Source organism: Rattus rattus, chromosome 1 (genome assembly GCF_011064425.1).
Source record: "Rattus rattus isolate New Zealand chromosome 1, Rrattus_CSIRO_v1, whole genome shotgun sequence".
Lineage (NCBI taxonomy): Eukaryota > Metazoa > Chordata > Mammalia > Rodentia > Muridae > Rattus > Rattus rattus.
In genome coordinates, this window is record NC_046154.1 from 39107093 (window position 1) to 39128045 (window position 20953).

Here is a 20953-nt window from a genome sequence, read left to right on the forward strand (position 1 = left end):
ACTCCCTCCTCACCGGCCGCCTTCCGGTCCGGCGGAAACTACGTTTCCCAAGGTGCATAGGGGCGGGTCCTTGCTTCGGGCAGGGGCCCCTGGCGGTGTGCCGTTCCTTCGCCTGTTCCGGGGCGCGCGAGCTAGCACGAGAACAGGGCCAAAGACCCGGAATGAGTTTCCGCGCAGTTCCGCCATGCCGAACCTGGATGTGCTTGGCCGTGCCGGGCCAGGACAGGCGTGGGTGGGGGCCTGAATTCGTGGTACTGGGGACAGGCGCTCCGGTCAGCCCGCGTCTTGCTAAGGTCCCCGCCCCGTCCGGGCCGGGCCGGCCCGTCTGTCAGTCACTGGGGCGGAGGCAGCGACCATAGCGGGGCCAAAGCCGGGAGGCGAACATATCGCGGGCCAGGAGAACGGAGGGGACCTAGCTCAGCCCCTCAACTCTACCGACTCTGCCCCAGACTCACGAAACTGCAACCCCGTGCTTCCTTGGATGTCTCCGTATCTCGCGAAGGGCTCTCTCCAGGGTGATCTCCCAGCCCCCTGACCTCACAGCATCTAGAAGCTCATCCAGACTAGGGTGTTATGGGTACAGGCCGTTGACCCTGTGACCCCTCACGGGCCAGGGCCTCTGTTTCCCCTGTAGGCCTTCCTCCCCTATGACTTTTGATTCAAGGGACAGAGCCGTGACCTCCCACTAGGACCCTTGTCTGGGAGCACCTCACTGACGCCTCCCTTTTGGGAGCCGCCTTAGCGGATCCCCTCCGAAGAGCACATCTTTTGACCTCTGCAACCCCCACCCCCCCACTACCACCAAACGAGGTGGGCAGGCCTCGGCAGCCATGCCCGCCCTGGGCATCCCCTCATCCCACCGCTTCCTGGGTACTCAAGCCGGGGTCTAGCAGGGGGCTGACAGCCAAAAGGGCTGGGGCAAGAGAGAGATCAGGGTCCACCTCCCTGCCAGGCAGGGAGCAAAAATGGAGCGGCGGGAGGAGCAGCTGGGGGCTGCAGGGGCTGGAGCAGCACCAGCCTTGGACTTCACTGTGGAGAACGTGGAGAAGGTATGAGGGCCTTGGGGTGGGCACTTCAGTGACAGAGCAGAAGTTCTGGGGACTGACACTAATGCCAGAGCTCAGGCCTGGCTGGGCTCAGTGCCCGCTGGGATGATGCCCCCAGAGCACCTGGTATTTACCGTCTCTCTTGGACGGCAGTGTTGCAGTGCCTAATGGGCTATTTTTGGCTTTCTGTAGACGCAGGTCCCCTTTCAGATAGATATTCTAGCATCTTAGATTGTTCCCTTTAGGGTGCCGAAGGGCTTAGACTTAGGAACTCACAAGATCTGCCATTCCCCCACCCCCACCTTAGAAACCACACTGATGCTGAGCTGTCCTGGACCCGACTCACTTTTTTTTCAGTCAAAGGCACACAAAGATATCTGGAACTAAAACCGTCTGACTTAGTTTTTCATTCATCTTCAGAAAGGGTCTTTTCCTTATTGGATGGAAGTCAAACCGGTCCTGGGCAGGCGGGAGTGTGTCTGGCTCTCTTGCTTTGTGCTGGGTCCAAGGGGCCTGGCTCTGCTGGCAACTTTACAGGGCCCTTCCTTTCTTACCTACCTGCCCACATGGCTTTCTGCCATGGCCTCCTTCCATACTTCTCCACTGCCCAGGCTATCTTATTTTATTCTATTCTTCTCCCAGCAGCCTGGAATGCAGGAATGCACCCACCAACCCACTCCTATACTCCCAGGGATACCTTGGGAGAGATAGGGATACCTTGATGGCTAGCAAGGGGCAGCCTTAAACACATTTGCTGTTCTTGAGGCTTGTTTGCTTAACAAATGTTGAGAAAGCATTTCTTCTGTGTCTGTCTCCTGTCCCCTTTTGCATCCCTGAGTGGCTGAACCAGGGACAGTGGCCATAACTGGCTTTCAGGGGGGTACAGATTTGGTTAATCCTAGTTGGATGGAGTCCATTTGGGGAACCTGGCCCTTGGGGCTGGACAGTGTTGGCATGGTGGCACATGGCTTCATGTGCTGCCAGGGAGATGAGCCATTGTTTTCTCTCTGCATGAAGTCTCACTGGAATTGGGCCCTGGGGATTCTGCTGCTGACAGCTCCTGGGTAGGCGCTTGCTTGGGCTGCTTCTGGCCAAGACCTCTCTGCATCATCTGATTGGAGGCTTACTTGTACTCTCTGAAGACGTTCCCTTCCCTCCCTTCTAGTGTATCTGTTCCAGGGCTACCTGGACTGAAGCAGTTCTTCTCAGATTTCACACTGGCTTTAGTGCCAGCCTCCGAGTGACCTCGGGATGATCCTGGGGGAGCAATGGGAGTTTGCTTGTTGGAATCAATGGGAGGAGCTGTATCTAGAAGGGCCAGCTCCCTTCAGGCTGTTCTGTACTTGTCTCTAGCTTACATTTATCTCTGTGAAGCCATTCCTTTCTCCTAGGCCTTGCCCTTACATACCTGCCTATGGGAAGAGCCCAGCCCCCACTTTTTCTGCTTTCCAGTGGAGAGTCCCTCTCAGAACCCAGTGGCACTATAAGACGAGAATATGATAGCGCATGGGCAAGATTCAGGTTTTCAAAAGGTCAGCCAAGCCCCAAGATCTCCCTTCCTGCTCGCTCCTTCTCCCCACAAGTCAGGGAGAGGCAGCATCTTGCAGGATCAAGTCACACCCTCTGTTCTGGGCTCTGGCAGGATCCAGAGTAGCCAGCATCTGCTCAGTCCTGTGCTGTCCTGCAGGCGCTGCACCAGCTCTACTACGACCCCAATATTGAGAACAAGAACCTGGCTCAGAAGTGGCTGATGCAGGCCCAGGTCTCTCCACAGGCCTGGCATTTCAGCTGGCAGCTACTACAGCCAGACAAGGTGCCTGAGATCCAGTACTTTGGGGCCAGTGCCCTGCACATCAAGATCTCTCGCTATTGGAGTGACATCCCCACCGACCAGTATGAAAGCCTAAAGGCGCAGCTCTTCACCCAGATCACCCGCTTTGCCAGTGGCTCCAAAATTGTGCTGACTCGGCTATGTGTGGCGCTGGCCTCACTGGCTCTCAGTATGATGCCTGACGCTTGGCCATGTGCTGTGGCAGATATGGTCCGGCTCTTCCAAGCTGAGGACTCTCCGGTGGATAGCCAGGGCCGTTGTCTGGCCCTGCTAGAGTTGCTGACGGTACTGCCTGAGGAGTTTCAGACCAGTCGCTTGCCCCAGTACCGCAAAGGTCTGGTACGGGCCAGCTTGGCGGTGGAGTGTGGGGCTGTCTTCCCATTGCTGGAGCAATTGCTACAACAGCCCAGCTCTCCCAGCTGTGTGCGTCAGAAGGTGCTCAAGTGCTTCTCCAGCTGGGTGCAGCTGGAAGTGCCCCTGCAGGACTGTGAGGCGCTCATTCAGGCCGCCTTCGCTGCTCTGCAGGACTCGGAGCTCTTTGACAGCAGCGTGGAGGCCATTGTCAATGCTATCTCCCAGCCCGATGCCCAAAGGTGAGTACTCTCCAGCTTCCCAGAAAGGGACAGCTCCCTCCATCCCATAAGCATTAATGGGTTGTCTTGTCAGACATTTCATCCTAGGGAGACAAAATCAAGGATGCAGGTGAGACATGGGGCGGACACTAAACAACTGAATTATCTGGTAGACTTATTAAAACATTTGCCTGTTCTCTTTCCCTCAGCCAGTCACCAAGTCCTTGGTGTTCTGCTCCTGACCATATTGCAGATCTATTATTTCCAGTTTCTGCTGCCACTACCCTAATCTCAGCTGTCACTGTCTCTTTTCCCAGATTTTAGCAGCGCTTTCTCGGCAGCCCCCTGCTCCCCGACCCTTTGTACCCTTTATGACCCAACAGTCAGAGCGACTTTCTGAAAATGAGGCTCTAGTCTTTACTTTCTGACCAGGGGCTCTCCTCTGTGTTGGAAGTTCAAAATCACCAGTGTAACTCATAAAGATGCCTCCACCACGAGGCACACAGCCCAGCTTCATCTCAGGTCACTCTCCTGGCTTCCTGTGCTTCTATACTGCCCTGCTCCAGGGCTGACACATCACCTATTCAACTTCAATCTCATCTCACTTCCATAGACGTTCCCAAGGGTTCTTAAGGCCAAGCTTGGTCTTCTCTACTGTGTCATCTCTGAGCTCTTAAGTGAGGCGCCTGGCTTTCCTTCCGAGCCTGTAATGCGACTCCTTTATATATCTATGTGCATCTATCTCCTCATTAGCCACTCAACTGCAAGACCAGGGACACATCATTCTCTTCTCATTGTGCCCAGGAAATAGAGAAGCCACCAGCTTTTCAGTGCATGAAAAATGGGAGTTGCCTGATGAGGGAGGACTGGAAGTAAAGGAGATTAGGTGAGAAGGAACGCTTCTAGCTTCAGGTGCAAAGCCCCAAAGTGGGCAGAGACACAGCACGTACAAAGACCAGAAAGAAGGTGGATGGGTAAAGCGTGCATTTGTCAAGCGGCCATCATGGGTCTGTGCAGCTGGCCCCAGGCTAAGCTCTGGAAGCCCACAGGTGAGGGTTTGAACCCCTTGTGTCCGCTGCTCACAGTCTGGCAAGCACACGAGTAGCTCAGCACCAGTGAAGAGCAGAGACTTGAAGAACCCAGTGAAGGCATTTACCTCAGTCCGAGGTTCCCAGAGGAACTGATAACCAAGCTGAATGTGGAAGGCTGTGTGAGACAGAGAGCTAGTCAGGTGCACTTGATGAGTTTGGGGAGGACATCCCAGACAGAAGAAAGTGCCCAAGCAAGGTGGAAGATGTGAAGGAATTAGTGGTAGGTTATAAATTACTAGGTCTGACTAAATAGCAGGGCTTAAAGGCCAGCATTGGAGGGGAACCAGGTTCAAATGTAAGACCTTGTCAGCCAAGCTTGAGGATTCTTTTCTTTTAAGTGTTTGTTTTTTAAGATATATTTATCTATTTTATGTATGTGAGTATACTGTAGCTGTCCTCAGATACACCAAAAGAAGGCATCGGATCCCTTTACAGATGGTTGTGAGCCACCATGTGGTTGCTGGGATTGAACTCAGGTCCTCTGGAAGATCAGTCAGTGCTCTTAACCACTGAGCCATCTCTCCAACCCAACTTTGCTTTCTTTTTAATTTCCTTCCTGAAGCCAGTTATAAAGTTCCTGAAGGATTTTATACAGAGAAAATGGTTTGTTGAGATTTTGGGGAAAGAAAAGATTGGAAACCTGACCCTGATACTTGAGAGAAGGGTTCTGGGAATCCTAGGTGGAGACAAAGGGAAGCTAGAAGCTGTTGGGGAGTGCCTGATGGCTCAAGCCTTGTCAATGGCTGAGTTTCAATTTCAGAGTGTGTTTACTAACCGTGAGACCTTGGGTGAACCACTTCTAAGCAAAAATGGAGACAATCGTACAAAACACACAGGGTAATTGTAGTGCTTGGAACAGGTTGATGCATACAGGCCAGCCCTTGGTATTCAGAAAAGAATGCTGCCATTCCCTGAGTAATGGCAGCTCTTATATGGCCTTTACTCAGGGCGGGAGATCAGCAGCTCCCATTAGTACATATATGCCACGTGCTTTAAACTGCGGACTGTGTGTGGTGATTTTGTCCTTCTACCATTAGTGATAAGGTTAATGGTATCCGGTTTTTCTTTAGGAGAGAAACAGACAGTTCCTGTTAAGCTGACTAAAGCTGTTTGCTTTAAGCAATTAAGGGATAGAAACTGTTACATGCAGTGGGCTAGAGCTCCTACACAAATGCACACATAGGTACCGTGGTTAATTGCTGTTCTTTAAAACTTTAAAGGGCTGCGGATGTCAAGGCTGAGTAGCAATGCTTACTGAACATGTACAAGCCCTAGGTTCAATCCCACTACTAAACAGGGAAGAGAAGTAAAAAGGTGTTGGTTGAAAACATGTTTTGGTGTGAAGGTTAAATAAGAGAACATGAGATATTGAGTGTGGTTGCCTGGTTCTTCATAATGTCACTTGTGTTTGTTAATATTGGCTATTATCTTTGCAAGGACAGTTAGCAAGATGCTGGCTCCCTAGCACAGGGTGGATAACAAGTCTCGTGTGGGGGCTCTTGTGGCAGCATGAAGCTCAAGTGCTGAAGTGGGCTTAGATAGTAGCTAAGGAGAATTATTGGGGTAAGTACCAGGATGATGTCGGGTATCCTTGGATACACCCAAAGTTTGCCCACCCAGCCTTCTCAAAGGCTTTAGCAGTAATTGATGCCGCTTCTCTTCTGAACGAATGAGCAAGCAAGGGGCCAGTGCGGGAACCCATAGCCTTCTGGGTGCCCATTGGTTGCAGCCCCTTGGTTGCTTAGCAACTCTTCCCATTTTCTCAGCTCTGCTCCCAGAGCTCTAATTGTAGGTCTGGGCTGAGCTCAGTGTGAGCGGCAGCCAAGACATCTCAACAGCTCTGCTCCAGCTGCAGGCGCTGACCATCTAGAGCCGGGCCTCTTAGACCTGCTTTAACCATGAAAGCCATCCTCCCAGGCTTCCTTAGCAAGTCCAGAAGCCTTCAAGGCCCAGTCTCATTCTGTTTGCTCAGAGCTCTCACGCCCGTGTGGCAGGACATCACAGGCAGTTTCCCTGTGGGTAGGCTACAACAAGCCAGGAGTTGGCACTGGGGTTCTGCTCTGTCCAATCTAGCTTGCTATATTTGGCTTAAGAAAGTGACCTTCAGTAATTACCCTGGGTGATCTAGTCTCTGTCTTTCCTGCTGTCCTGGTATTAGCCTTCCCTCTAGCCAAGCATACACTCAAGTCATCTTTCTGTTCCCTGCACTTGCTCCTGCCTCCTGCCTCTCTCTTTTGAATTTTCCCCCTGGAATACACTTGTTTGTTTGTTTGGTTGGTTGGTTGTTTTGTTTTTCAAGACAGGGTTTCTCTGTGTAGCCCTGGCTATCCTGGAACTCACTTCGTAGACGAGGCTGGCTTCAAATTCATTATCTTTTTGCCTCTGTCTCCCAAGCGTTGGGGTTAAAGTGTGTACCACCATGCTCATCTTCAAGATACATTTTTAATGCCAGAATAACTTCTCAAGCACATGGGGGGAAGGGGAAGTGAACTGAATGGGGTATTGGGGCTCCCATCGTAAGGACTGGAGATACAAACTGAGATCTGCACAGATCCTCTGCAGGAAATTGTATTTGGGCCTTGAAAGGGAAACATCTACAGTGGTTTAAGGGTTTCTCAATCTGATCTGTGTCTAGGTTGCTGTTTGACCTTGAGCAATCCTCTGAGCCCTTCTAGGTTATGATGTCATTGATTTATCCTTGATTTATTTATTTGAGACTCAAAACAGCATGCTGAGAACCTTCCCTGCCTCGCTTCTGTCTGCATGCACGGGCAGGTAGTGGGAACCTTGGAAGGCAGTGGGGATGCTGTGGAGTTAGCCTCCATCTCAACTGCTAGGGAGCTTCTGGGTCATAGCCTTGGCTCTGCCCCTGACTCTTTGTGCTTGAGCTTGGCCTGAAGGTACCCATTGTCTGGTGGTGCAGCCTGTGTCAGGATCCTGAGACTGAAGCCATCCCAGCTGTCTCCAGGCGACACCCCCTAGGGCTGTCTCTGAACTGGGGGTATCCTGGTATAGATAGCTTTTGCCAGCAGAATCTAGAATGGGTTTGGAGAAGGAAGTCAACCTTCCTGATCTGGCCGCCTCTCTCTGTCCTTTTATCTTCGCACTAGGTCCAGATGGTGTTACCTAGCAACTTGCTTAGGGAAAATCCAGGTAACATGGACCCCCAGGCCCCTTCCTGCCCAGGTACATAAATTGCTACAGTAATACTGCTTGACATCAGAGAAGTCCCAAACATCTGACCATCTCTTAGAGTATAGCTTCTTCTGCTTCCTTCTATCCTCACAGAGTGGATGGAGTTACCCTGGTCTCCGTCTCCCTGGTGTTCTCTGCCTGTCCTTGTACTTCAGGACTCTGACCTGGACATTTTTCTCACTCCATACTTTCTTCCTGGTCAGCTCTTACTGACTCCTGTATCTTCAGCTACCAGCTGACCATTCCCAAATGTGCGTCTCACATCACTCGGATCTGTATACTGGCATCAGGGTTTTGTGTCCTAATCTTTGTGAACACTCCTGTTTGAACACTTTGCCTAATGCTGAGCTTCACCTCTTGTCAAAGCGCTCCCATTCCTGTCTGCCTTCTCTGTGTCTCAGTGACTCCAGGGTCATCCTCTGGACTCGGCTAGCCATCGTGTCCTGCCTGTCTCCCCTGTTAGCTCTAAAGTCTAATTCACTCCCATCCTGCTGCCGTCAGATGCATGAGTTGGGACTTGGAGGCAGCCAGTGGGAACTGGTACCCTGAAGAGCTGTCACTACCTTCCAAAGTCCTCTTTAACAGTGTTCCTGACATGGACACCCTTGTCCAGTATCCCCTGACACTATGTTCCTTTCTTAGGTCTGCTGTAATGAAGTACCACACACAGGTGGCTTTGAATGACAGAAGTTGCCACACAGTTATGGAGGTTAAAAGTCTGAAATCTAGGTGTCAGCTGGACTGTGCTCCCTCTGAACCTAGAGGACTTCTTCCCAGCCTCTTGCTGGCTTCTGGTCTGCTGGCAGCTTTCGCATTCCTTGGCTTGCAGCTGTACAGCTTGAGTGTTTACCTTTCTCTATACTTGGCATTGCCCCATGATGTCTCTGCCATGACACAGCTGTCTTGCAAGGACACAGGTCATACTGGATTAGGAGCACACGTCTAGTATACTTTTATCTGCAATGATGCTTTTTCCAAGCACCGCCACGTTTTCAGGCACAGGGGATAAGATGCCAGCATTATCTGTTTGCACACGTGCACAACAGCCTTGGTGTTGTTCCTAAGGAGCTGCCTACCTTATGTTTTGAGACTGGACCTCTTACTGGCTGGAGCTTACAAAGTAGAGTAGGCTGGCAGGCCAGTAAGTCCTTGGAATCCTCCTGTCTCCGTCTCCCCAGTACTGACATCACAAATATGCCAGCTTTTCTGACATGAGTTCTGGAGATCAAACTCCTGTCTTCATGATTGTACGACAGGAGCCATCTCCCCAGCCCTTAAACATGTCTTCGTAGGAGATTTCCAACCTATAACAATCTAGCCTGTGGGTCTCCAAAATTCATGTCACTGTCATACACAGAAAAGGAGTCTCTTAATCCAAACATTAACCCATGCCAGCATCAACTTCCAGCTCTACCAGAGGTGCTTCAGACTGTAACTTGAACTTTCTTGTGCTTCCTGCCCAGAGCTCTCCTGAAGATCTCTGACCTAATGTGCTCAGCATGAGCAGCATCAAAGCAGCCTTGGCCTCTTTTTTGATAGGAAGGCTTTGGTGGAAGGCGGGGAGATTGCCTTTCTCTCAAAGCTGGCGGGGCTGGGCAGTCATCTCTGATGGATCATCTTACCTCATGCCTCTAGGTACGTGAACACACTCCTGAAACTCATTCCGTTGGTGCTGGGACTGCAGGAGCAACTGCGGCAGGCAGTGCAGAATGGGGACATGGAGACCTCCCATGGCATCTGCCGCATTGCTGTGGCCCTGGGCGAGAACCACTCTCGGTAGGGAGTGGGGCAGCTGCTGGTGGGATGACAGAGCCTATTAAAGGTTCAACTTCTAGACCCTCGTTGGAGAGGTACAGTGAACTAACTCTCTGCCTCTACTCCTTACCTCCACCCCACAGGGCCTTGCTAGATCAAGTGGAACACTGGCAGAGCTTCCTGGCACTTGTCAACATGATCATGTTCTGCACAGGCATCCCTGGCCACTATCCTGTCAATGAGACCACCAGCTCCCTCACGCTCACCTTCTGGTACACACTGCAGGTATGTCTGTGTGACCATCAGGCGGACGGGACCTTCATGAAGGAGGGTGGGTCACGGGCTTCTGTGGCTGCTGGTGAAGCAGTAACTGTCTTCCCTGGCTCTCTCAGGATGACATTCTGTCCTTCGAGGCAGAGAAGCAGGCTGTGTACCAGCAGGTGTACCGGCCAGTCTACTTCCAGCTGGTGGATGTGCTTCTGCACAAGGCCCAGTTCCCCTCTGATGAGGAATATGGATTCTGGTCCTCAGATGAAAAGGAGCAGTTCCGAATCTACAGGTGATGGCAGCAGGCCAACCCCAATGAAGTAAGGGAAGAAGCCAGGCCTCCTGACTTCTAGGGTTCCTTTCTTTAGCCTTTAGGCAATTCTGCAGGGTCATGAGGGCCCTTCTGGCTTACTGCAAAGACCCAGGCAGTATAAAAAGCCTTCTTCTGCTTTTCAGGGTGGACATTTCGGACACACTCATGTATGTCTATGAGATGCTGGGGGCTGAGCTGCTTAGCAACCTCTATGACAAACTGGGCCGTTTGCTCACCAGCTCAGAGGAGCCCTACTCCTGGCAGGTACCTCCCAAACCTGATTCCCTCTGCCCTCCCGAACTTGCTGCATCCTTCTCCTAAGTCAAGCCAGTGGCATCTTCTTTCCCCAGCACACAGAAGCCCTGCTCTATGGCTTCCAGTCCATTGCAGAGACCATCGATGTCAACTACTCTGATGTGGTACCCGGGCTCATTGGCCTCATCCCACGGATCAGCATCAGCAACGTGCAGCTGGCAGATACCGTCATGTTCACCATTGGTGAGGCCTGGCGTAGCTCCATGACCACATTCTCAGAGCTAAAGCTCCCATCTCTAAGCATGGCTGGCCTGCTGGGTCCTGTCCAAATTGAGAGAGATACATCTTCCCCTACACAGTCAGCATTGCAGCCAACTATCTGTCTGGCAAGTGCCGGGATCTTTTCTGCAGTGCACTGAGCTTCATCTCAGTGATGCTAATCTGCTGTCAGTCAGTGGAGCAGCAGCGCTGGGCCTCCGTCGAGTGATCCCTTTCTGCTTTTCAGTGACGAGGCCCATGCTCAAACATCAATACCTTCATGCCCACACTGTCCTCCAAGCACTCTTCATGTACTGGAGCTGTAACTTAATCGTTGCTAAAGTCTTGACTGCCTCAGAGAGCCTTTTCTTTCCTCTTTCCTCTAGGAGCTCTGTCTGAATGGCTGGCTGACCACCCCGTCATGATCAACAGCGTTCTGCCCCTTGTGCTGCATGCCCTAGGCAATCCTGAGCTGTCTGTCTCATCAGTGTCGACCCTCAAAAAGATCTGCCGAGAGTGCAAGTATGACCTGCCGCCCTATGCTGCCAACATTGTAGCTGTCTCCCAGGTATGCAGGGGTCCCTGGTGGGGCTGGGCCTCACAGTGCCTCGCTCCACGCTGATCTGTTATTCTCTACCCCCAGGATGTGCTGATGAAGCAGATCCACAAGGTATGGCTCAAGCTTTCTAGGGGTCCCCTTGGGTTTTTGGTGGGGAATCGCTCACCCCTAGATGCTGCCTTCTCCTCCCCACTTACCTCTTATCTTTGTCCTTATAATCCTTCCCGAAAAGATCATTCTCCTTTCTACTCACGAGATGTGATCAGGATGGACCGTCCCTGTTTTCTGCCCCCACAGACTAGCCAGTGCATGTGGCTGATGCAGGCACTGGGCTTCCTGCTGTCAGCCCTGCAGGTAGAGGAGATCCTGAAGAATCTGCACTCACTCATCTCTCCCTACATCCAACAACTGGAGAAGCTGGCAGAAGAGATAGTGAGTGAGCTCTGGGGACGTGGGACAGCACTGGGACCCAGGGGCTTCTCTGTTGGCACAAGAGTGGGGATGTTAGAATTGCCACTCAGGTCCAGTGTTGAGCAGTTGGCCTCTAGGCTGGGCCTGGGAGATCTGGAGCTTGATTCGATTCTCCCCATAGCCTAATCCCTCCAACAAGCTGGCCATTGTCCACATCTTGGGGCTTCTTTCCAACCTCTTTACCACACTGGACGTCAGTCATCATGAAGATGATCACGAAGGCCCTGAGCTCCGGAAGCTGCCAGTGCCACAGGGACCCAACCCGGTAGGCGACATTTCTTTGCTCCTTTCCTGGTGGCAATGTGTTTGTCTCCCTCCAAGTCTGTGGGTAATGTTAGAATTGCTTCCTGACCCCACAGAGGTCATGTATTCTGTCCTTTGACCTTCCACCTTCTATGTGGCATGTCATTGCTTCACTTATCCCGTAGACAATGTTTTCTCTGTCCTCAGCCCGGTGGGGTGATGTCATTGAGGTTTATTTGCCCCCACCCCCCATGAACACTGACGTTATCCTTTGGTACCACTGAGCGGTATTATGAGCTCATGTTCAACCCGTTCTCTTTAGGGTCTCCTTCCTCATTCACTGTCCCCTGGAGGCACTCAGGATGCTCATGCGTGCACATGTTGCCACATTGAGAGGAAGTGCACAGAAAGATTCCTGCAGAGTGCAGTGATAAGCACTGTGATAACTTGGCATGGATTTGGGCTGACCTCTTTGCTGTTTTGGTTTTTGTTTTTCTTTTGAGACAGGGTCTTGATAAACAGCCCTGGCTGGCCTGGAAGAGCTCAGAGATCCTCCTGCCTCTGCCTCCCGAGTGCTAGGATCAATGGTGTTTGTAATTTGATAGTCTTGTTTTTGTGGCGTTAGAGATAGGACCTAGGGCCCTGGACATGCTAGGCAAGCATTCTGCCACCAATCCACATCCCCAGCCCTTGAGGTGACCTCTCCAGCTGTATGACATGGGACAAAGCTTCAGCTTCCATCTCAAAGCTGTGGCCACTGGGGTCTGCGGCTGCTCATTGCAGGATTGTTGGAGCAGAAGCAGAGAAGGCTTGAGTGAGATAGGTTGACAGACAGCAAAGTTCTATACAAATACCAGGGACTGCATTAGCCATTGACCTTACATGCCCTTGGTCATCTCCTGGAAAAAAGAAGCCAGGGACACCCTGGTCTCAGCTCAGCTCCACACCTTAGCCTCAGTTACCACTTGAGCTCTAGGCTAAGCCTGGGCCACCATGATCCCACAGAACCCCCCTTTTCTTCTATGGCAGTAATTGTCCTGCCCTCCCTATCTCCCAGGACGTCCACCTGCTCTCTGCTCTGCCATAAGCTGCCCGTATCTGCGCACCCCATGGGGCTCGCTACCCCAGGCTTATTTGGTGAGACAGCACCTCCTCCTCAGGGGCTAGCCCATTGCTTTGTTTTTTCTGAGCAGAAATGGATAGAGAGAGTGATTTCTGTTTTGTTTTGTTTGCAAAGCTGTCACAATTTTATCAAGAGCTAAGGATGTCTCTGCTTTATAGTTCTGAGTCTTCCTCTGACATGACCTACAGTGCAAGATACACTTCTCTTTCATTGTTGGGGGGTTCGGCACACCATTTCTTGCCCCAGGGGTCCTATGTTCCCAATCCCATGTGCAGTCGAGGGTAATGGGTTGAGCCCTTGTCTCCTGCCAGGCCCCGGGTAGCGGGTGGGTGGCAGTGGCGTCTGACTGGCGCCTGTGTCCTCAGGTGGTGGTCGTGCTGCAGCAGGTCTTCCAGCTCATCCAGAAGGTGCTGAGCAAGTGGCTGAGCGATGCCCAGGTGGTCGAGGTGAGCCCTGACCCTGTCCGCTTCCGCGCTGATTTTGGCCAAAAGGATTGCTTTCTTGCTGCTCTCTGCAGTGGTCTGGAGAGAATAAAGAGGGAAGACCGCAACACTGACAGGAACAGGTGTCTTCTGGGAAGGCACGCTCCCTCCCCGGACCACCACTGCTCCAGTAGCACAGAAGTGCTTGGTCAGAGGATAGTGACCGTAGGCCAAGTCGTAGATGTCTGCCGTAGTGTCAGAGACCTGGCTTTGGCTCCTAAATTGAGATTTTGGTTACTCTTACAGTCCTCTGAGAAGAAATGGTGGCGAAGTCAGTAGCGGGAATTCAGTGGCACAGTTTGAGCCCATGCTCCTTTGTGGAGAGTTTTTGCCCCTTCTTTTCAACCCAAGGAATAGGGTACTCACATTCTTTGGTTTGCAGTGCTTGGCTAGACTGCTGGGTAAAGGCCCTTTCTTAGGCCTCCCTCCCATGACCCTCTGACAGGGTCTGTCTGCTTTCTTCCTCAGGCCGTGTGTGCCATCTTTGAGAAGTCTGTTAAGACACTGCTGGATGACTTTGCCCCCATGGTGCCACAGCTCTGTGAGATGCTGGGTCGGATGTACAGCACCGTTCCCCAGGCCTCTGCTCTTGACCTCACTCGACAGGTAAGCCATCTGCTTTGGGCAGTAGGTGCTGTGGATGTCATCTTGGTAGAGACCTGTCCCTGGGTGGGAGTGTGTCAGGTGGCTGCATGGCTGGGGTCCCCACTGTGTTCAGGGATGTTGATCCATCCTGGTGAAGGGGCCTCAGCTCACCAGCCTCCCTGCTTTGTTGTAGCTGGTCCACATCTTTGCCCACGAGCCTGCCCACTTTCCCCCAATAGAGGCCCTCTTCCTGCTGGTGACCTCCGTCACACTCGCTCTCTTCCAACAAGGTAAGTGCCCAGCAGGGTCTCTCTACCACCACTGCCTCTGCTTCCCCCACTGGGGAGCCAAAGCTACCCCACTCTGTTCTCGATACCCTGGTCACAGGTGGGACTTGATGGGAAACCTGGGGGACGAAGCACAGTGCAATCGTTACCTACATACTTGACACTTCAGGGTGAAGTGGATAAAACGGCAAGTGGTGTCTTACAGCCTGCCTGCGTTCCAGGCCAGCCTGGATACCCCGGGAGCTGGGCTCAGACTCTGAGTGACTTGGGGCACTAGTCTGGCTCATTGCCTTTGGGATATTATAAGAAGTTGGAGGAGCATGGGCTTTGAAACCAGGTAGACTTAAGAGTCTAAGGCATAACCACCAAACTAGTTGTGTGACCTTGGGCAAGTCACATCCCTTCACTGAGCCTTGTTTCCATGTTAGCTCAGGGACTCCGGTTCCTTGGGTCCTGGCTTGGACTTTTGCATATGAAGTGCTCAAGTGCTGATTCCTCTTTTTGTGTTAAAGTTTAGTCTTTTCTGAGCCCAAAGTGCCTTCAGGGGTAGTCCCAGGCCCTCTTTCTGTGGCCTTCTGCCTAAGAAAGTTGGAAACTGGCCTTCAGGCTTCCTGTCTAACCTGGGTTTTAACCAGGCACAGAAGCAAGGCTACTCTGTCAGCCCCATGAGCCTAGTCTGGATTTGAGCTTTGAGGCCAAGCAGTGTCTGCTGGAGCCCAGAGTGCTTGTATCACACACATATGGTTAGTGTCTGGTCCCTTGTGGGCCGCAGAGCAGATCCAGACTGTCCTCCACTCCACCTCTCTACTCCTTGTGCCCCCTTTCTGAATGAGTCCCAGTGATCTTGGGTCTATTCATCCCTCAGTGGGTCCACTCCTCCTCCCCCTCTATGAGCCCTTTCTCAGTTTAGGCTCTGCCTCACTTAACACCATAAACTCCTCCATTCACAAGCACCCCTCTCTCCAACCCATCCAGCATCCAGCATACTGTACTTCATAAAACACTAATATGATCACTTTTCCTCTCTGGCCTAAAACCCTTTCAGATGCTCCTCATCGCCCTCTGGTTATTGTCACATTCCCACAGGACCAAGTTCTGGTGAATCTCTGAGGTTCTCTCCTGATGGGAGCAATTCAGCCACTCTGACTCTCACTCATTACCATGCCCTATTTGAACTCTGCGCACTGCTCCTCCAAATGGAAAGCGTATGCCCCTGACTGGAGTTGATGCCCTAGACAGAAGGCAGGCATTACTCCTCAGACAGGTGACTCTGAGATAGAACTGGGCACTTGCAGCTATGTGTGAAAACCCCACCATACTTACACTGCTGATATAGAGCACAGGCCACGGAATTAACAATCTCCATGTCTGTCTCTCTTCATGGAATGAACCCTCTAGGTCAGGGTCACATCTTCTCTACCACAGTTCTCCACTATATTCCTTGTGTCCAGAAGGAGGCCACTCTCAGACACTGGCGAATCAGGGAGGGCTCCCTGCCCCAGAACCTTTCTTCCACACTATCTGGCCCAAGCAGGAAGGGAACCGTACACTGACCACACTGTTCTAACAGTGGGGACACTGTTCTAATGGCACATCAGACCTTTCTAAGACCTAAGCAGCGTAGATTTCAGAGATAGAGGATCCGCCTCAGGTCGGGGTTTCTAGTAGCCTGGTGAAGAAGACAAAGGAGAGGTTATGTGTCACAGATGGGGAGACAGAGCACCCGTGGCTTACACAAGATCACACAGCTACTCAGTGGTCTCAGGCAGGTGCCTTTCTGCTGCATCCTACTGAGAGGGAAGAAGCCCAGGCAGGAGCAGCAGGTGCATGCCTTACTCTTCTTACTCCAGGAATGGTCAAAGCTGAGGCAGGGATGGCCAACATTGTTATTTGTCAGAGTCGTTGGTTGTCTTGTTGGGTAGGAGAGTCCCCATACCTGTTTTGCTATTCCAGTTTCAGTCTTTCTCAAGCCTTTGTCTTCCCGCTGGGTCATGCATGGGGCAACACAATGACTGTTTTCCCCTTATGGTGTGTCAGATCCTGGGAGCTGTCCTGAGCCCTGAGTTTGGCTGTCTCCCAAGTCTATGCCATGTGGAGGGACTTTGCTGGGATGGGGCTCTCTTTCACGCCTTATGATGCAGTTTATTCCCCTGGCCCTACCAATGGCTGGGCAGCCTTGTACACCCAGAGGCCTGCCCTGTCCAAGTAAGAGCACTTCAGTTTAAGCAAACAGAACTCTCATGGTGCTCACTGCATATTGGCATCAACCAAGACCAAGAGCCCTAAAGCCATCAAACTGAAAGGGACACTTAATCAAGATCTCATGCCCTGGACTTTTAGGGCTTTCAGCCAAGCCTCAAAATGAAGTGCCATGGACCAACCTACACCAGCTGTGCCCTCCACTTAGATGGTTGTGATAGAGAAGTATATACCAAGAGGCAGTGCAGGGTCACCCCAGCCAGTCAGTCACAGCAAGAGTGTGGAGACTGATCCCTAAGCTCTGTGGAATCTAGAATCGTTTGAGCACCAAGAGATCACTGCGGGGACTGGCTTGAGGTGGAACGGGGAGTAGGTGGCAGGCCCTGAGGGAGCTGGGGCAGGCCCGTCCTTCACTTTGCCGTCTCTTTCTGTTGGGCTTCTCCCAGTTCATGGTTTTTGTATGTTTTGTTTCTTTATCTTGCTTCCTGCTGCTCATGTGCCCCATGCTGCCTCCCGCAGGCTCTCAGTCCCACATAACTATATGAGGTTGAGTTGCTGTCTGTATAATTTTTTCTTAAGTTCCATCTTTATTATATTTTAGGGCCCAGGGACCATCCTGATATTGTTGATTCATTTATGCAACTCCTGGCACAGGTGTGTTTTAGTTTTATTCATTCACGTTCTGTTCTCTCTCTCTCTCTCTTTCTCTTATGTTGAAATTCAATTTAAGCCTATTTTTAGCTTTCTGTTGACAAATTTTTTTTCTGTTCAGTTGAATAGAGTTTCTTCATCTGTTTCCGTGGAAGTTGACAACCCAACATCCCCCTTTAGTGCCCCCTTCGCCTCACCTAGCTCAGTTACCTACAGAGACCAGACAGGCTGATCCTGAAGGGAGGGACAGGGAGGGGAGGGGGCGGTGACTGTGCCCCACAGTTCCTCTGTGACTGGCTTACCCAGAACTTTGAAGAGTAGGGTTAAAGTTGAAGGGCCTGGGCTTCATTGTCCCCGTGCTCCCGCCGGGGACTGCCTGCTTGAGTGCTCCCAGCTTGCTCCTAAGAGGTAGGCTGGGAGCACCTCCAAAGAGCAGAGTTCAAGGTGAAAGTGCACCGTGCAGTCCTGAGTGCATCTGGTGGAGAGATGCGGGTGGGCTCCAGGCTCCACTGTGAGACCTCGCTAGGATGTGTTTGTGTCTGGGATGTGCTCTCAAGTGTGTTGACCTTATTTCGTATGTTTGGAGTCTGGTTTTAGAAGGGAGCAGAAGTCATCTGGTATAAGCATGATGTGCATTGTGCTGGATGCTGAAATAGGTGTGAATTTGGTGTGGAGCGTGATGAGGGTGGCCCCTACATTGTATGTATGTTGATGTGTGGTATATAGACAGTTAATGGACATTGAATATGGCTATGTGTTGGCAGTCTGTGTGTGTGTGAACTGGAGAGGAGAGTAAGAATGTGTTGCGAGTTGTTGGTATGCCAACATTGGATGAACATGGCTTGGCAGGTGTGTGTCAGGCTATGGGCGGGTGGAGGTTAGTGTGGTGGGTTCTAGGTGAGAGAGTCCCTGTGGAGTGAAGGGTTCTGTGATTGGAGTTAATGGGCATCCGCTGAGTTTGTAGTAATGCTGTGACTCTGGTAGAATATGAGCACATGCAGTGGGTATGGTTCTTGCTCTCCTGGAGCCTACGGTCTGGTGGGGATGTGGGGAAAGGAGTGAAGAATGATGGTATTCTCGTCCTGGGTGGGTATGTGTGTGGGTATCTGTGGAGGAGTATCTTTGGGCAGGAGGCGGTCTCAGTGTATCTGTGTGTGTGTTGGGATGGTATACTTACAGGAGAGGGCTGTTTGTGTGTGGATGGTTCGGGATGGATGAGGGTGGGTGTGTAACGGTAATGACAGTATGCTGTAAATGCAGAAGAGCGTATGTGAAGGTATAAGGTGTGTAAGTAGAGCCTTTCAATTGAGGCGTATGTAGGAGTGTTTGCACTTATATAAATACGGGGGTATTCAAGTGGGTATTCATGAGGGGTTGGAAGGGTCTATGTGATGTGTGCTGGGGCAGTGTTTAAGGACTGCTGGAGTTGTGCCGAACGTCTTCTGTGACTCAAGGGTGTGCCAAGTCTGGTAGCACTCGGGGCAGGCCATCTGCCCCCATCCATCTGCTACCCCCATGGCAGCACTGGCTCCTAGGATGGGGGACGGCTGAGAAGGCCCTGGACAGAGAGCATCCTGGAGGACAGAAGGGATGAGGGATCCAGATCTTCTGTTCTACATTTTCTCTTCCTGAAGAGGAGTTGGGAGAAGAGGAAGGTGTGGGAGTGGGGATGCTGGGCTGGGTCTTCATGTCCAACTGCTAACTCTTCTTTCTGCTACCCTTCCACAAACCCAAGAGGGTCCACTTCTGTGATTCAAAACATAGACGATACCGGCTACCTGGAACCTTTGGGAGGGAAGAGGGGAAGCTGTTTGCTTAGGTAGTGACTGGGACCTGAACACTCGCACCTGTGCATTCAGATGTATCCCTGGGCAGCTCACTGAACTGAACTCTGGGGTGGTATGGGTTCCCCAGAGATCTGGGTGGCATATCCTGTACCTGTGATGCGTGAAGTTAGGAGTTTGGGTGGCAGGTGAGTGGGGGGATGGTCCTTGGAACTGGCTGGGGCTGGGCTTACCAGCTCCACCTCCTGCAGGCTTTGAAGCGGAAGCCAGATTTGTTCCAGTGTGAGCGATTGGATGTCAAAGCTGTGTTCCAGTGTGGTAAGTGGGGGTCAAGTGGAAAGGTGGGCCTGGGGTTTCCCTGCATCACTAGGCCCTGACTGACTTACCTCCACCTCTCCCACAGCTGTGCTGGCCCTCAAGTTCCCTGAGGCACCTACTGTCAAGGCCTCCTGTGGCTTCTTTGTGAGTCCCATGCTGACCCTTAACTCCTCCCCAGGCCCCGTACAGAGAGAGGGTAGGGCTGTGGTGTGCAGATCTTGTCCTGGGGAGAGGTGGGAAGGAGCTGGGGCTGACAGGCTTCTCACCTGCAGACTGAGCTGCTGCCTCGATGTGGGGAAATAGAATCTGTGGGGAAAGTGGTACAGGAAGATGGCCGTATGCTGCTCATAGCAGTGCTGGAGGTGAGCTGGAGTAAGTGGTTGGGTGTGGGGAGACCTTCACTGCTGAGGTAGCTGGTATTGTGTGTGGGGGTGAGGGGTGCTGTATCTTTGGTTTTCTAAGCTCTCTGACTGTCTCTCCCATGATTAAATGTCTGAACGTTGCTGTGAGGATCAGCTGGCACAGCTTGGCTGTGCATGTGTCCCAGAGAGCCTGTGATATGGCCTCCTTGCTACAGAGGAGACAGGCTCTGGTGCACTGAGAACCCCTCTTCCTCAGGCCATCGGGGGCCAGGCCTCCCGTAGCCTCATGGACTGTTTTGCTGACATCCTGTTCGCCCTGAACAAACACTGCTTCAGCCTCCTAAGCATGTGGATCAAGGAGGCTCTACAGCCACCTGGCTTTCCATCTGCCCGTCTCAGCCCGGAGCAGAAGGACACCTTCAGCCAGCAGATACTTCGGTGAGCAGAGCTGGCATGGGCCTGATCTGCGACGTGGATGTGACGGTGTTGGTAGACAAGGCTAATATGCTCTCCTTTCCCTCCTCCAGTGAGCGAGTGAACAAGAGACGGGTGAAGGAGATGGTGAAGGAATTTACACTGCTGTGCCGGGGGCTACATGGCACAGACTACACAGCTGACTACTGAGGGACACGTGTGTCCCACCTCACCCCTTCTTACCCCTTCCTGTTCCCAAAGAGTAAACCTGGACTCTTACTGCTGCCTTTGCCTCCTTTCTCCGTCCTCCATCGCCTACGTGGACCCAGGCCTGATGGAAAAATGGAAGGATGCTGGGAGCCAGGGTTTGGGTTAGAATAGTGGGACATAGGGAAGGTGTAGTAACAAATACCTTAAAACCCGGCCCTTGGGAGGCAAAGGATGATGGACCTGTGTAAATTCAAGGCCAGCCTGGTCTACACAGTGAGTTCCAGGATGTCCAGAGCTGAATTATGAGAACCTGTCTCAAACAAACAAGAATGGAGGGGACATAGCTCTCAACGTGGGTGCTATGGTTGGTCCAAGCTGCCTAGCCTGGAACCAAATGCTACCTGTTCTTGCTCCCAGGGTGAAAGGCTACAGAACAGCGTCATCAGCAACTCATATACACTCCTGTCAAGTTCATGCATACATTTAATCAGCAGCTCTGAGTACTAGGTCCCTAAGCCAAACAAAGGCTGGCCCCATCCATAGCTGCTGTACTCATAGCGGCTGTGAGGAGGAAGTTGCTTTTCTATTGAGAATATGTGCCTTCAGGATCCACGTGGGAAGAAATGGAATGGAGATTAGATTTCCAGGACGGGTGTGTGGTATGGTATTTTATTTTTATTTA

General features: G+C 51.9%; 1 protein-coding gene across 2 annotated transcripts; it reads left to right on the top strand.

The window, feature by feature from the left end:
* Positions 1-285: 285 nt before the first annotated feature.
* On the top strand, positions 286-20345 carry Ipo13 (importin 13). 2 transcript variants are annotated; one of them, XM_032899406.1, is made up of 20 exons: positions 309-1049; positions 2734-3470; positions 9371-9511; positions 9634-9775; positions 9883-10049; positions 10214-10334; positions 10421-10568; positions 10970-11151; positions 11227-11253; positions 11440-11574; positions 11735-11878; positions 13345-13425; positions 13930-14067; positions 14240-14336; positions 17134-17186; positions 19219-19285; positions 19371-19429; positions 19558-19647; positions 19904-20085; positions 20175-20345. In XM_032899406.1, the coding sequence occupies exons 1-20, from the start codon at positions 966-968 to the stop codon at positions 20269-20271; spliced, it is 2892 nt and encodes a 963-aa protein (XP_032755297.1). In that variant the 5' UTR covers positions 309-965; the 3' UTR covers positions 20272-20345. The 2 variants fall into 2 exon arrangements, 1 of the variants encoding a protein (XP_032755297.1); XR_004387634.1 differs by lacking the exons at positions 17134-17186; positions 19904-20085; positions 20175-20345 and having other exon boundaries at positions 286-1049; positions 19558-19615.
* The last annotated feature ends 608 nt before the right edge of the window (positions 20346-20953 follow it).